General features: G+C 46.2%; 1 protein-coding gene across 3 annotated transcripts in view; it reads left to right on the top strand.

Moving 5' to 3' along the window:
• The window catches only part of ZNF827 (zinc finger protein 827), a 521,420-nt gene that overhangs the window by 274,609 nt on the left and 230,490 nt on the right, over nt 1–16,321 (top strand). For all 3 annotated transcript variants that reach the window (XM_069242614.1, XM_069242613.1, XM_069242615.1), the window contains exon 5: nt 8,204–8,440. In XM_069242614.1, coding sequence (XP_069098715.1) covers nt 8,204–8,440 — 237 coding nt within the window. The remainder of the gene's footprint in view (nt 1–8,203; nt 8,441–16,321) is intronic.

Raw genomic sequence — 16,321 nt, 5'->3', positions numbered from 1 at the left:
CAGGCATGGTTTCACACAAGGTTGCCCCAGTCTTAGAACTGCAAGAAGTTCACAGTGCTACATTATACTCAGGAGAGGCTTGGCAAGGAATTAGCTGTCTTATTTTACCTTGCAGTGGTCCATAATCAGAGCATTCAGAGAATCCTGTGCTTATTTGCTTCTACTGAGAGTTTGGCAGAATGCCTTGCCTGCGAATTCAGTCTATCCTATCCTCAGTACAATTTTCGTACCACATAAAGGACCTTTCTTTTTTCTCACCTACTTCCAAGACCCCCTCTTTGAATTTCCCGACTGAACATTTGTTGAAGCACCGTTCAGTGAATGTATTTTTCTGTTCTCCATTAACCCCATTGTGAGAAAACAGGGCTGATTGCAGAGGCCCCCTAACTTTTTGCCCCCATTTTCCACTTTTTGCTGGTGTTTTCCTGACTCTGATGGTGCCCTGGGTACTTGTAACCAGTCCCAGGGCCTGTGCTCTGTGTAAAATCAATATGCAAATTAGGCTAATTATAATTGGTTAAGTCAACCTACCTATAAGTCCCTAGTATATGGTAGGGCATGTAGGTTTAGGGACCACAGCATAGGTAGTGCACCCATAGGTGCACTGCTGAGGTGCCCAGTGTCATTTTAAAGGCAGGCCTGCCTTGCTGGCTGCTTTTTAATTTAAGTTATATGCAAATTCGACTTTGGAATTAAAAGTAGTTCCAAAGTCTTAAACTACCTTATCTTTACATATAAGTCACCCCTAAGGTGTGCCCTATGTGCTCATAGGGCTGGGTGCCATGTACCTATAAGCAGGTACCTTATAAAAGTAGTTTTATAAGCCCTGGTGAGGTAAAAACAGCCAAATTCGGGTTTCCCTCATGGTAGTGAATGGCCTTCATAGGCTAGAATGGGGAGACTTTATTTTAATTTTAATAGTCCCCTTAAGTAATGGATACCAAGAGTTTGGTATCAAATTCATTGTTATAATAAATCCCACAACTTCCAGTTGTTGGATTTAATATAACTTGTTCAGGTAAAGCGTTTTAAACTTTACCTGAAAAGTTGCCAATTTCACCCCTGCATTGTTTTTGCTGCTATGCTCTGATTGGCCAGCCTCTGGCAGCCTGGCCAGGCTGCATTGATGAGGTGTGAAGTGGCCTGGCTTCACACAAAGAGATGTGCCTGTGGGAGGGAATTTCCCCTCAGCAGACGGTGAGGCAGGAAGGGGGAGGGCTGCCAAACTGGTCTTCAAAGGCAGAGAAGGACATTTGGAGCACCCCAGCAACACCCCCACATCCTGCAACCCCAGACAAATAGGTGCCCCCTTGATTAGATTAGGAGAGGGCAGGAGAGGGTTGTGTTTATGATTTTTAGCAAAACCAGTGGTTGGGCTCAGCCAGGTGTAACCTCCAAAAATCAGATTCAGCCATGATGGATTTTTGAAGAATGTTGCCTCCTGGGATTGATTTTTGCCACACTTCCCAGGAAGTGGTCATCACAGGGGGAAGGACCCTGCACCTGATTGGAGAACCAGGACCCCCTGCTTTTCACCCAGGAGCAAGGATCAAACTGGCAGACCTGCACCCACACCTCAGTTCCCCACCACATCCCTACCAGGAAGAACTACAGAAGAAGAAGGACTGCCCTGCTGGACCCCTGGCCTGCACCTGGAACCTGCACTCAGAAGGACTGCACCAGCTGCACACTTGGGCTTCACCACAAGAAGGGCTTTGCCTGGCTTCAACTGGTTCAAGTAGGGACTCCCTGTTTGCTACAGGTGAAACATTGATAACCAGAGTCCCCTGCACCAACTCCTGAAGAAATCAACCAGCTGACCACTGCCCAGTGGCCAAAAAGGAGTTTGTGCCAGGTGCATTGTGGGAGTTGTAGTCCGCACCTCAAGGATCATCTCAGAGCTTCATGGACCCTTGGGGTGAGCTGTGGACCCCAAAAGAACCTTAAAAGAATATCTGGGAGAAGCCCCAGAAGTTTGGAGATTTTTGGAGAACTTTTGAAAAAAAAGCTCCATAGAGGGACCGACCCGCCGCGGAAACTCTAGCCGGCTTGCCTCAACCGCGACCCGGCCTGATTTGCAGGTTCGCCCCGGTAAAGAAAATCTCCAAAAAAGAGACTAAGTCCGAAGGTAAAAAGTTGACCTGGACCTCCCAGCCAGCGTATCCGAGGAGGGCTCCAGGGACGTCGGATCAAGATCCAGGTTTACCCCGGTCAAAGGATTTTCACCTCAAAAAAACAACTAAGTCTGAAAGTAAAAATCTCCACCGAGGATTCCCACGACGCGTATCCGGAGAACGGCTCCAGGAGGTCGGATTGGACTGGCAGGTTCGTCCCGCTGAAGAAAATCTTCAGAAAAGAGACTAAGGCCCTCATTCCACACCGCCAACAGGCTGGCGGTGCTTCCAGGGCCATTCTGACCGCAGCGGTAAAGCCGCGGTCAGAAAAGGGGATCCGGCGGTTTCCCGCCGGATTTCCCCTGGCCCGGAGAATCGAGGTGCAACCAGATGACCCAATTGACGCTTTTTGTTTCTAGGCGCTTAAAAAACAATAATTCTTTAAAAATTCATATCTCCGGTTCCCCTTATCCGATTTTATTCATTTTTGTGTCATTTTAAAGATAAAAACATAATCTACTTTTATAAATTGTTTTGGGATTTGTAAACTGTTTCCTGTGTTTTATTTGATTACTGTTTTGTGATATTTGAATGCTTTACACACTGTCTCCTAACTTAAGCCTTGTCGCTCGTTGCCAAGCTACCAAGGGTTGAGCTGGGTTTAATTTACTAAGACCTAACTGGACCTAAGTGGAGGTTAGTGGCCTATTGCTAAGTGTAGGTACCTACGTGCCCTTACCAATAACCCATTTTCCAACACCCATTATATATCAGGTAAACTGGACTCCCTTATTTGAGGGCCTGTTTACCTGTGTGTCATAGCAGGTAGGTCAATCATTAGGCTAGGCCGTCCATCATTGTTAATGTGACATGGACTGTTCATTTTAATTAGGAGACTAATTTGCCACCTTCTTTTTTCCTGTCCTTTCCTCAGACCAGATCAAATTCTTGACATAAGTTTTTGTCAATTTTAATATAGCAAAGAAAGAGGACAAATTGATTTTCATTCCTTGATTTTTGCTTTAAGATGGCTACATAATTGGTGTATGCTCTGACTCACGCTGAGTTGTTTGATCAGATTCAGAGAGAAACAGAGCTACTTCTTGAGCCAAGGTGAGCAAAGTCTTATTTATAGCTGCCTTGGCTATTCAGTCTAACTTCAATTCCAATGCAGGTTTTGAGCAGAGGATCTGGAGACAAAGGGTTTTTAGATTAGGACTCTGTCATCAATAAGTCAGGAGTGATTTTACTATCTTTATTAAAGAATAGCTCTTGTGACTATTATCATGTGGTGTGGTTTTGTTTTAGGAAGGCGAAGCAGGACTCTTCAGTCCATTTACAACTTGATATTAAATAATTGCCTTGGCAAGGATGATATCATTGAAGTAATTGATGTTCCCAGAAGTATTCAAAGCATACTCCAGTTCAAATATCATTTCCAGTCCCTCTGCACATGGTGTTGATCCAACAGGGCGGCTAAGAAATACTTTTTTAAACATGCTGGCAATCACCTTTTTATTGATCACATAGCGCACATTTAAACCTTCTGTTCAGGTCCTCCTAATAAGGTAACCTCCAACAGTGCAAACTGAGAGAGAGGCCTGTCATAATATGGGGTATGTTGAGTATAAGACCTGACATCCTTGGCGTGATAGTCCCCCAGACCTTTCCTCTTCACTCCTCTATTTTTGCTGAACTTGTTTTTGTTGGCTTTAGGACTCTGTACACTGGTGGTAAAGTGATTGTGCTCTCTCCCTTAAAATGTGTGTACATCTAATTGGCACCTTGAATTTACTTATATGCCCTAGCAAATGTTACAATCAAGGTACTGGTAAGTCCCTAGTAAATGGCACTACATGTACTCAAGGTATATAATTTAAATGCTTCTAGTGGGCAGCAGCGCTCATTATGCCACCCACCAAAGTTACACTGTAAAACATGTCTCAGACCTGCCACTACAGCCTGTAGTGCAGTTTTAAACTGCCATTTCGACCTAGAAAAATAAACCTTTTACCAAGCCTAAACCTCCCTTTTTAGGGTCTCGTCTGTGAGTGGATTCTCTAGCGCATGCGTCTCACCTGCAAGACTCTGCTGTGTTCAGTACAGGGCTTGGACCCTGCCTGTCGCTCACCATTTGTTGGTTTGCGTGATGCTCTTCTTTACAGCCTCGTAATTCGTCAAGGCACGCCTGGCATCACTTCCGTTTCTCTTTGTGGAGCAGGAATCAAGCACTAATTGATGCAACTTAATTAGTGCCTGTGCGCTGCTCCCGATGTGATCGATGTACTATTTGTTGTGTTTAACTTTGAGTGCCCTGCAAACAGAAGGCTTGTGACTGGCAAAAACTTGCCCAGCAGGCACAAAATTGCAAAGTTTTTTTTTTAAAGCTAACTTTATTTTATTTTGCCAAGTCATCTTTCCTCTGTTTTTTTTCATGTTTTTTTTTTGTTTTTGTTCATGGATGCAGTTGTCAAAAGATGACAATTAACTTGTTTGAAATATGCGAGACCTATTGTATTGCAAATGCCTGTTTGATAATTAAGTCATGGCTAATGTAGGCCATAAGACTGCTAGGGTAGGGTTCATGATATTTAAAAAGTAGGACATGTTGTTAGAATATGAGTTCCTAGTTGGCAGAGGTATGCACACTGTCCAAGTAAGGTCCACAATCCTAGTCAGGGTAAGTCAAAACCCAACCTAAATTATCCTGTGCTTACCCTCTGGTAGCTTGGCACAGAGCAGGCAGGCTTAACCTAGAAGGCAACGTGTAAAGTATTTGCGCAATAACTCGTACAGTAAGACAGTGAAAACAGCACAAAAAGTACTCCACACCTGTTTAGAAAAATAGATAATATTTATCTAAATAAACCAAAACCAAAACGACACAATCCAATACGCAAAAGTCAAGATATCACTTATTAGAGGTTTAAGTAGTCTTAATCCATAGGAATCAATGAATGTATCTCTTTAGCACTAAGTACTTGGGATGCATCAAAAATAACGATGCTGCGGGCCGCAAAGGAGATAAGGCGTTGGAAAGTGAAGTGATGCGTCAATTTATCCAGCGTGGCGGAGGTTGTGCATAGCTTCTTTCATTGCAAGACAGGTGATGCGTCAATTTCCAGGCACGCAGCCTTGGTGCCTTACTGCGATGCAGAGTTTGATAACAAATTGAGGTCCAGACATGATGTATAGAAAATCCAAACGCGATGTGATGATGAAACAGGTGCTGCGTTGAATCTGCAGGTGGTGCATCAAGCTTTCAGCAGTGAGCCAGCCGCGGTGTCGATTCTCCAGGCGTTACGTCGATTTTTCCAGCATGATGGATTTTCTCTCTTAGGTGAAGTTTTCCCTGACCCTGAGACTTCTTAACAGGAGGTAAGCTGACAAGTCCTTGGAGATCACTTGTGGGGGTGGAATCAAAGTCACTCCAGCAGAGTCAGGGAACAGAAGGCAGGAGGGCAACAAGCAGGAGAACAGTCCTTCCAGAAAAGGAGTCCAGATGAGTCCCTGGGGTAGCAATGCAGTCCTTCTGACATAGTCCAGTTGTAGGTTCAGATGTGTCTGATTTTAGGGGATCACAGACCCGATATATATACCCCAATGTGCCTTTGAAGTGAAGGAGACTTCAAAGAGTGGTTTCGAGTTCCCCTTTCAAACCAGTCCTATCTGCCAGGAGATCTGTGGGGGGTTTATCAGTACTTTGTGTGGGGTCAATCCACTAGCCTTTGAAGTGTAAGTGAAAGCCCCTCCACCCTTCCTGCCGAGGGAGACCCATCAGTAGGCAGATGAATGGCAATGCAGCTCAGTGTCCTTTGTTTATGGCTGTCTGAGTGTAATGCACAAGGGGAGCTGTCAAACAGCAAAGACCAGATGTGGATTGGAGACAGGCTGTAAGGCACAGAGAGCAATAAGTGCAAAGAAAGGCCTACTTTCTAAAAGTGGCATTTCTAAAATAGTAATGTTAATTCCAACCTCACTAGTAAGCAGGATTTCTCACTACCATTTCAACCATACCAAGCATGACAATGCTATTCCTCTTAGATCATAAATTACCACTTAAATGTATATAAGGGAATTCCCGATGCAGGCCTATGACAGGAGTAGGCTTCAAAATAGTGAAAAACGGCTTTGGGTGTTTTTCACTACCAGGATATGTAAGACGTACAAGTACATGGCCTGCCTTTTACTTACATAGCACCCTGCCCTATGGGCTATCGAGGGCCTATTTTAGGGGTGACTTACATGTAATAAAAGGGGAGGTTAAGGCTTGCCAAGTAGATTTAAATGCCAAGTCAAAGTGGCAGTGAAACAGCACACAGAATCCTTGCAATGGCAGGCCTGAGGCATGGTTAAGGGGCTACTTCTGTGGGTGGTGCAATCATTGCTGCAGGCCCACTAGTTGCATTTATTGTACATGCCCTGGGCATATATAGTGCACTTTAATAGGGATTTATAGGTATATTAAATATGCCAATTGGGTAGGAGCCAATGTGGGGCTATCTTTCCCACAGATGAACACTGGGTTACCTTATTACAAGTGATTAATTAGTGATAACTTCAGGTTGGGAACAGATAGAGAAATACATCTTCCACTCATTTGAACTGCAATTTAAAATCCTCTTTAATAGTAAAGTAGGATTCTGAGTAACTATTCTGAAAATGCTACATTTATAATGTTAGCATATTTCTGCCTAAACCAAATTCCCTTTTCTGCCATTGTCCAGGGTCAGAGGACTGTGATAGCTCTCCAGTGGTAAGATGTGTATTCCTTTCAGGCATGGGGACAAAAGGGCCTGGGGTGTGGTGCAAGATGTTCCTCACCTCAGTTGGCTGAACTCCTGTTTGAGTTACAGGAACACAAGCTTCCCCAGGCCTTCCCTGCAACTGACCAGCCCCAACAGGACCTGCCTGATTCCTGCTGCTGGTCTCTGCTGGAGTGAGTCTTCATCCTCAAGAGGTGCGCTGCAGGTTACGGTCCCTTGGCTGGCATCAGAGTGTATTCTTCCTACTCAAGACTGCAACTACAATTGAAAATCTAGAAGTTTGAAGCTCTTTGCAACCATAAGCGGGCTCCTCGTGTCAGCCGCGATCGCCATGTCCCCGACCATTGCAAAGTTTCAATCTCAACCTGCTCCTCATGCCAACGATGATCTCCTTGCATCCTCATGCAACGCAACTCTCCAGCTGAGGCTCCTCATGTGGACTTGGGCTGAAAGAAAATAAACTCTTTACTGGGACAAACCAGGTCCCTGTATCCTACCTGTGCTCTGTCGCGGTCGGCCTGAACCTGTTACTTTGACCCGGTCCAGTGCAACCAGATAAGCTTGAGTGGCACTTTGTGCTTTTTGGCACTTTTTTCACCTCGGACTTTAAAACTCATATCTCCGATTCTACTGATTGGAGTTTTATCATTTTAGTGTCATTTTATTTATTATAATGAACCCTATTTTTCTAAATTAGTTTGGGTTTTTCCTTTGTTGCAATTTCACCTTATCACTGGTTGAGTGCTACATAAAAACTTTACACATTGCCTCTATGTTAAGCTTGGCTGCTTTAGTGCCAAGCTACCAGAGGGTTAGGCACCGCTTCATTTAGTGTCTTTTGTGGTTCACCCTGACAAGGAGTTTGTCCATTATTCTCATTATTCTCTTAGGCTTGACCCCACTCTACTAATAACCCAATTTCTTAAAGTGACGCTCTTTACTTAAATTACAGTTTGGTAGTAGGGGACTGCATTATACTTAATTCAGGCTTCTGGCCCACAGGATGTCCCATGCCATAACTACAGGCTGTACAAATAATAATTTATGTCAGTGCATTCACTTCTGCAGAACTAGGTCATTTGATAAACACTGAAAGGTGCAATATGCCTCAGAGAATCCATGCCAATTGTTATTTTGGGGTTTATTGAAAATGGACTCATAAAGCTATAAGAGTAGCTAATGTAATGGTTTCCAGCACTTTGCTTTCTTTGCCATGTATAACATTTAAACACAGAATGTCTGCGGGACTGTGTTTATTCAAGTATGAGAAACAATTAGACCTTAGAGATCTGTTTCACTAACTACTTCTAATTTTCTTGACAGCTGCAAATCAGAAAGAGCCCTTTACACTTACATTTCAAGTGAAAGAAGAACCTAAGGATGAGGAGGATGCAAGCTCTCCTGCGTGCCCACCCAGCTACATATTTCCTCAGCAGAGACCAGAGGCCTCTTCTTCAAGCAAACCTGAGATCAAACACCAGTCAAAGGAAGTCCAGACAAGTTTGCTGACTCAGGACATTTCAGTCAAGGCAGCATCAGAGCTTTTGATGAAACTCTCAGGTATTCTCATTTAGTAACCATCTCTCTAAAGTGCTGTTCCAAGAGAAACACAGTGAGCAGACCAGTGCTTAATTTGTAAATAAAAATGTGCCGGTGCTCAAAGCCCTGCTCTTAAACATGCGGCTGCTGCAATTAAATGTGGGAACATGGAATACTGAGGCAGTGTAATCCTGAAGCCATCTCGGGCCTCTTAAATCCACTTAAAGCCACTCCCTGCCCCTTCAGCTCACTTTTGCAGCTTTCTGCTTTCTACTATTGGGACGCTTTTTCGTTTTTCTCTTCCTCCATCTTTCCCATATGTGCAGTAAATGCTTGGGGCCCTCAGAAATAAGTCCCGGTGTTCAGCACCGGAAACAACAAGCACAAATTAAGCCCTGGAGCAGACCCACTTTCATTAACATTTAGGGCCTCATTTACAAGAAGCTGGAGCATCGCATCTAATGCGTTAGATTTCTTGCTCCTGCCGTACATCCCCGAACGACGCCATGGATACTCTGTATTTAAAGTACAGAGCTCCATGGCACACGTTTTCACAGATTCGTCAGAAATTCTGATGGAGCTGTTGGCACTAAAGTGACACATTGCTGAAGTTGCATCATTAAACTGACTCAATTCCTGCAATGCGGGTAGAGCCCCACTGGAAAAAGACCTGCATCAATTTTACACCTGGCCTGAGCATGCAGGAAAATTCTGATGTAGTGAAGTCATAGAATGATGCAGTGAAAACTTGTAAATTTCACTGCGTTAGTTCTACGTAGCTTTTTCTGTGTGAAAGCCTACCCAGCATACATTATACCTGGCGCAAGTATAATGTGAACCAGGGCTTTACAAACTGACACATTGGGCCCAATTAAATATGGAACAATGTGGGGCACTGCTAGTGCCGCCTCTTTGTAAAACAAAATGGTGCAGCGGCAGTGCAATGGGCTTGTAAATGAGGCGCTCTGTGCTTTTCCTGTGTTTGTTCCTCTCCTGGAGCATAGCTTCCTTACTGTCCTGTTTGATTGGATGACCTATATATTTACTTTGTTTGCATTCAGGGAAATACTTCTTTCTTTTTCCTTTGACATTCCATGTGAGTGTATGTATTTTCATGCTCTATCCCCCTCTTCACTATGTGCTTCTTCCCCATTTACATTCCTGCCCCACCACACTCTCTGTGATGCTCTCTCATCCCTTTTCAATTGCTTCCCCCACCCGGCCCATTCATCATAGCTTTTTTTATACTTCTCTCCCTCTCTCCAGCCCCTAGCTCCTCCATTGCTTCCCTGTTCCTCTGTTCACACCACAGCTCCTCAACAGTGTTAAAATTGCTCCCAGCCCTCCATTGCTCCACAACCCTTTGGTTGATTTATTTTTTAGCTTTTTAGTAGACTTTATTTGATACCGGGCTTCTCTTTACTCTAAATGCATTTTTTTTCACTTTTCATATTTTTTTTATTTTATTCTCCAAGGTGAGCATGTGCCATATTGTAATAGTAGATACAAAAAAGGATAAAGATGATTTCAAAGATGACACCTATTAGCTTTGCCAAGTCTTGTTTATTTTACTTGCTGCAGTAAAGGTAAATAAAATAAAAAATTGTATTTGAAAACACAGGTGTATGCTACAAAAAATGACAACCTAGACTCTTATTTTGACTGGACAGGGTGAAATAGCCAGGCCTGGTACGTGTATAAGGCAAAGTAAACTGCCTGAGGGCACCACCACTATGTGGTGCCATATTATATGACTGGAAAGACCAAATCCTTGCACCATACTTGAAATGTGAAAGCCTGGTCCTCCACTTCCTAATGTTGCAAGCCCTAGAACTGAAACAATAGGCACTCACTACTTGCACCTTCAAAACCTTGAAAAGTATTTAAATTGTAGAATGATTTAGTTTGACCCAGAAGACCTTCTTTATTCTTATGTAGGTATTTAGGTGAGAGTCTAACTTTTGTTGTGCCTTATGACTGGAATTACTTCATGGTCCTCTTTGTCTGTCTGTCTATCTATCTATCTATCTATCTATCTATCTATCTATCTATCTATCTATCTATCTATCTATCTATCTATCTATCTATCTATCTATCCCAGCACAGTATAGGACAGAACAGTGAGGATAACATATTCCTAGCCTTAGTAGATGTATTCAAACACTTTGCTGAAATAACCGGGATGTCAGCTGATCTCCATGCAGTGTTAATTCATAAAGGTGATATCAACCCCCATAGGCCTCTGAATTATAGACTGATATCCTTACTTAGCCCAGTTTGTATGCTTTATCCAAATATAGAGACTGGTAGACTTGACCAGATAAACTTAACTTTATACATCCATCTCAGGGGAGCATTGTGATAGGTAGATTTTCCAGTGGCAATACAGGGCTGTTTTGCCATGTCACAGAAATGCCAAATATATTGATAGCCTTTCTGCTGTGGTAGCACTTGACACAGCTAAGGCCTTTGACAAAGTGTTGCACATTTTTCTTCAGACTGTAGTACATAGGTTTAGGTTTGGTGATACATTCACCAAGTTAGGTAAGGCCCTCTATAGCCTCTATAGCCAACCAGTGGCATCAGTGAGAAGTAATGATATTAATTCATGCTCTTCTAAACTGGTTCAGGACACAAGACAAGAATGCCATTGTCTCTGGTGTTATTCTTGCTGGTGATTAAATATTATTTTTCACCACTGGAAACCTGCTCAGCTTAAATGGATATAAATGTTCCGCTAATGTAGATGTCTTTCTTGTTTTCATTTCTGACACTGAATTGTCTATCCCTGTGCAACCGAAAACCAGAGATATCATGATACACATTGCATAAAATGAGAAAGAAATTAGAGCTCTAAGGCCCGTATAAAACACAATCTTACAAAGATTACTTCACTCCTTTTAGGAATATAGGCCCCTCATTACAACCCCGGCGGTCGATGATAAAGCAGCGGTAATACTGCAAATAGGCTGGCGGCAACAAAAATGTAATCATGACCACGGCGGAAACCGCTCAGACAGACAGACACTTTAACACACCGACCACCAGGGCAGACTCAACAAGCACTACGGCGGTAACCGCCAACAGCCAGGCAGAAGGCAATGTACCGCCCACTCTATTATGACCGGCCTATCCACCACCTTTTCTGGGGCGGTACCAACGACATCAAAAGCCTGGCGGAAACAGAACTCAGAAGTCAAAGGACTCACCTGTGGAGACTCAGGGAACAACCACGACGCCATGGAGCCCGAGTTGCAAATTTTTCCCTTACTCGTCTACCTTCTGCTACATTATGAACACCAGCGCCAGCGAAGACTACCACAATGAGTACTTCTGCCTAGCACACAAGGGAGAGGGGAGGAAAAAGAGATTGAAACACACACGCAACACACACATCCCCACCCCCAACACCATACACACAACTGGAAGCAGCAACATAACATATCTACCCCATAAACCTCAGGAATAATGTAAAAAATTAGCACTTGTATAGCGCACTACTCACCCGTTAGGGTCTCAAGGTGCTGTACTCATACCACTATGGAACCCCTCCTGGCTTTTCCCTGTGAGGCACCCACTCCTGAGCACCCCCAGGGTGAAGCCAGGCATCCAAGCGCTGTTGGGGCCGTTGTGGAGATTAAGCAAGCTATTGCCCAGAGTTGCAGAGTGGGACCCATGAATTAGATTAGGCACCGAGGCGAGAATTATCTGGTCAAGGGGAATTGAGCCCAAGACCTGCCGAAGCGGGACTTGAACCCTGGTCTTGAGCCAGATCTCTGCTTCAGGGTCTGCCGCTCTAACCATTGAGCCACACTTCTCCACAATGTAAGGACAAAATGATTTGAAAAAATTGAGTGTAATACGATAAAATACTATGATCAGGTGCATCAAAATCCAAACAAATATACATATTTACAAATGTAGGGACACTGCCCAGTCCTCAATGTCCGTGGGCCACAGGGCCACAACACATGCAACAACAGGGAGAGAACACTGCAGCGGCATCAGGTCGAAAATAGACAGGCGCCTCAGGGGGACAGGGAATGGGGGGCACCTCAGCCGGAAGATGGTACAACACCACTGGTCCTGGAGGGGGCAAAATGCCCTGTGCGCTGTCCTGGGGAGTGCAAGGCCACAGACTCTCAAGTGGGTGGTGTGCCCACTGCTTGGTCCTGGGGAGTGCAAGGCCACAGTCTTTCAAGTGGGTGGTTTGCCCACTGCTTGGTCCTGGGGAGTGCAAGGCCACAGTCTCTCAAGTGGGTGGTTTTCCCGCTGCTTGGTCCTGGGGAGTGCAAGGCTACAGTCTCTCTAGTGAATGGCTTTTTCCACTGATTCTGGAGGGGGCATTGTGCCCAGTGAGCTTCATCCTGTGGAGGATTGGGTGAGTGTATGACTTCTCCACTGGTTCTGGAGGGGGCATTGTGCCCAGTGAGCTTCATCCTGTGGAGGATGGGATGAGAAGATGGCTTCTTCACTGGTTCTGGAGGGGGAATTGTGCCATGTGATGCAGATTTTGGGTAGTGCAAGCTCACAGTCTCTCACCTGGGTGTCAGACCCACAGGATTTGCAGGGGCCAGGCCGCACAACAGCACCTGGATGCAGGACTACACACTGTGCTGGTGGAGGTGCTGGCAGTGGTGGGGGGAGGCTCCAGCCCTTCCCCTGCAGCCTCAGACGGCTGCCCACTGGGGCTGCTGCTGCTGGCAGTGGTGCTGGTGGCGGTGCTGGCAGTGGTAGGGGGGGCTCCAGCCCTTCCCCTGTAGCCTCAGACGGCTGCCCACTGGGGCTGCTGGCAGTGGTGCTGGTGGCGGTGCTGCCAGTGGTGAGGGAGGCTCCAGCCCTTCCCCAGCAGCCTCGGATGGCTGAACCACCATGGTTGGTGGTGGGGGCTCCGAATGAGTCCCAGAACCAGTGCTCCTGTCCTTCCTGCCTGCTGGTGCAGGCCCCTTGCCCTTCCTGTCAGCAGCTGGGGATTGCTCCTTGCCCTTCCCTCTAGCAGCTGGGGGTGCCTCCTTGCCCTTTCCTGTAGCAGCTGGAGGTGCCTCCTTGCCCCTCCTTGATGCAGCTGGGGATGCCTCCTTGCCCTTCCTTGAAGCATCTGGGGGTACCTCCTTGCCCTTCCTTGACACAGCTGGTGGTGGTGCCTCCTTAGCCTTCCTTGCAGCACCTGGTGCAGGCACTGTAGGAAAGTACCATCTTGCCTGGCATGCTGGCAGTACCATCTTTGCCTGTCTCACTGGGATCCTGCTAGCCAGGACCCCAGTGCTCATAGTTTGTGGCCTAAATGTGTTCCCTGTGTGGTGCCTAACTGTGTCACTGAGGCTCTGCTAACCAGAACCTCAGTGCTTATGCTCTCTCTGCTTTTTAAATTGTCCCTGAAGGCTAGTGACCATTTTGACCAATTCCTATTGGCACACTGGAACACCCTTATAATTCCCTAGTATATGGTACCTAGGTACCCTGGGTATTGGGGTTCCAGGAGATCCCTATGGGCTACAGCATTTATTTTGCTACCCATAGGGAGCACAGACAATTCTTACACAGGACTGCCACTGCAGCCTGAGTGAAATGACACCCACGTTATTTCACAGCCATTTTACCCTGCACTTAAGTAACTTATAAGTCACCTATATGTCTAACCCTCACCTAGTGAAGGTTAGGTGCAAAGTTACTAAGTGTGAGGGCACCCTGGCACTAGCCATGGTGCCCCCACATTGTTCAGGGCAATTTCCCCGGACTTTGCGAGTGTGGGGACACAATTACACGTGTGCACTACATGTAGGTCAATACCTATATGTAGCTTCACAATGGTAACTCCGAATATGGCCATGTAACATGTCTAAGATCATGGAATTGTCCCCCCATGCCAAATCTGGTATTGGGGTGCCAATCCCATGGATCCCCGGGGCTCCAGCATGGACCCCGAGTACTGCCAAACTAGCTCTCTGGGGTTTTCACTGCAGCTACCGCTGCTGCCAATCCACAGACAGGCTTCTGCCCTCCTGAGGTCTGGGCAGCCCAGTCCCAGGAAGGCAGAACAAAGGATTTCCTCTGAGAGAGGGTGTTACACCCTCTCCCTTTGGAAATAGGTGTTAAGGGCTGAGGAGGAGTAGCCTCCCCCAGCCTCTGGAAATGCTTTGAAGGGCACAGATGGTGCCCTCTTTGCGTAAGCCAGTCTACACCTGTTCAGGGATCCCCCAGCTCTGGTGCAAAACTGGACAAAGGAAAGGGGAGTGGCCATTCCACTGTCCATCACCACCCCAGGGGTGGTGCCCAGAGCTCATCCAGCTTGTCCCAGACCTCTGCCATCTTGAATGCAGAGGTGTGAGGGCACGGTGGAGGCCTCTGAGTGGCCAGTGCCAGCAGAGAACCCTCCTGATATGTGCTTACCTGGTTAGGTGGCCAATCCTCCTCTGAGGGCTGTTTAGGGTCTCTTCTGTGGGCTTCTCTTCAGATAACGAATGCAAGAGCTCAAAAGAGTTCCTCTGCATCTCCCTCTTTGACTTCTGCCAAGGATCGACCGCTGACTGCTCCAGGACGCCTGCAAAACTGCAACAAAGTAGCAAGACGACTACCAGCAACATTGTAGCGCCTAATCCTGCCGGCTTTCTTGACTGTTTCCTGGTGGTGCATGCTCTGAGGGCTGTCTGCCTTCACCCTGCACTGGAAGCCAAGAAGAAATCTTGCGTGGGTTGACGGAATCTTCCCCCTGCTATCGCAGGCACCAAACTTCTGCTTCACTGGTCCTCTGGGTCCCCTCTCATCTCGACGAGCATGGTCCCTGGAACACAGGAGCTGGATCCAATTCACCCCGACAGTCCAGTGGTCCTTTTGTCCAAATTTGGTGGAGGTAAGTCCTTGTCTCCCCACGCCAGACAGTAATCCTGTGCACTGTGTGAACTGCAGCTGCTAGGGCTTCTGTGCACTTTTGCAAGGAATCCTTCATGCACAGCATAGCCCAGGTCCCCAGCACTCCTCTCTTGCATTGCTCAACTCGCTGAGTTGACCACCGACTTTGTGGGACCCTCTTTTGTGGTGTTGAGACGACCCCTGTGCTCAGATTTCTTGAACGCCTGTTCAAGTGCTTCTGCGAGTGCTGGCTGCTTCTGCGTGGGCTCGCTGTGCTGCTGAGTGCCCCCTCTGTCTCCTCCTCGAAGGGGCGACCTCCTTGTCCTTCCTGGGCCCGGGCAGCACCCATTTTCTTCAACTGCGACCTTTACAGCTAGCAAAGCTTGTTTGTGGTCTTTCTGCGTGGAAACAACTCTGCATCCTCCAGCACGCCATGGGACATCTTCTGTGCAAAGGAGAAGTTCCTGGCATCTTCCGTTGTTGCAGAATCTTCAGCTTCTTCCACCCGGAGGCAGCCATTTTGCACCTTCATCCGAGGTTTAGTGGGCTCCTGCCACCCCCCCCCGGACACTTTCATGACTCTTGGACTTGGTCCCCTTCCTTTGCAGGTCCTCAGGTCCAGGAATCCGTCTTCAGTGCTTTGCAGTCAGTTGTTGTCTTTGCAGAATCTCCTATCACGACTTTAGTGTATTTCTGGGGAAGTAGGGTAACTTTACTCCTACTTTTCAGGGTCTTGGGATGGGGTATCTTGGACACCCTTAGTGTTTCCTTACACTCCTAGGGACCCTCTACACACTACACTAGGCTTTGGGTCCCTAATTGGTTCGCATTCCACTTTCTTAGCATATGGTTTGTGTTGCCCCTAGGCCTATTGCATCCTATTGTATTCTACAGTGTTTGCACTACTTTTCTAACTGTTTACTTACCTGATTTTGGTTTGGGTGTATATTTTGTGTATTTTACTTACCTCCTAAGACAGTATATCCTCTGAGATATTTTTGGCACATTGTCACTAAAATAAAGTACCTTTATTTTTAGTAACTCTGAGTATTG

This window comes from Pleurodeles waltl, chromosome 1_2 (assembly GCF_031143425.1).
Source record: "Pleurodeles waltl isolate 20211129_DDA chromosome 1_2, aPleWal1.hap1.20221129, whole genome shotgun sequence".
Classification (NCBI taxonomy): domain Eukaryota; kingdom Metazoa; phylum Chordata; class Amphibia; order Caudata; family Salamandridae; genus Pleurodeles; species Pleurodeles waltl.
The sequence above is the reverse complement of the archived record's forward strand: the minus strand, read 5'-3'. Positions and strand labels throughout refer to the sequence as shown.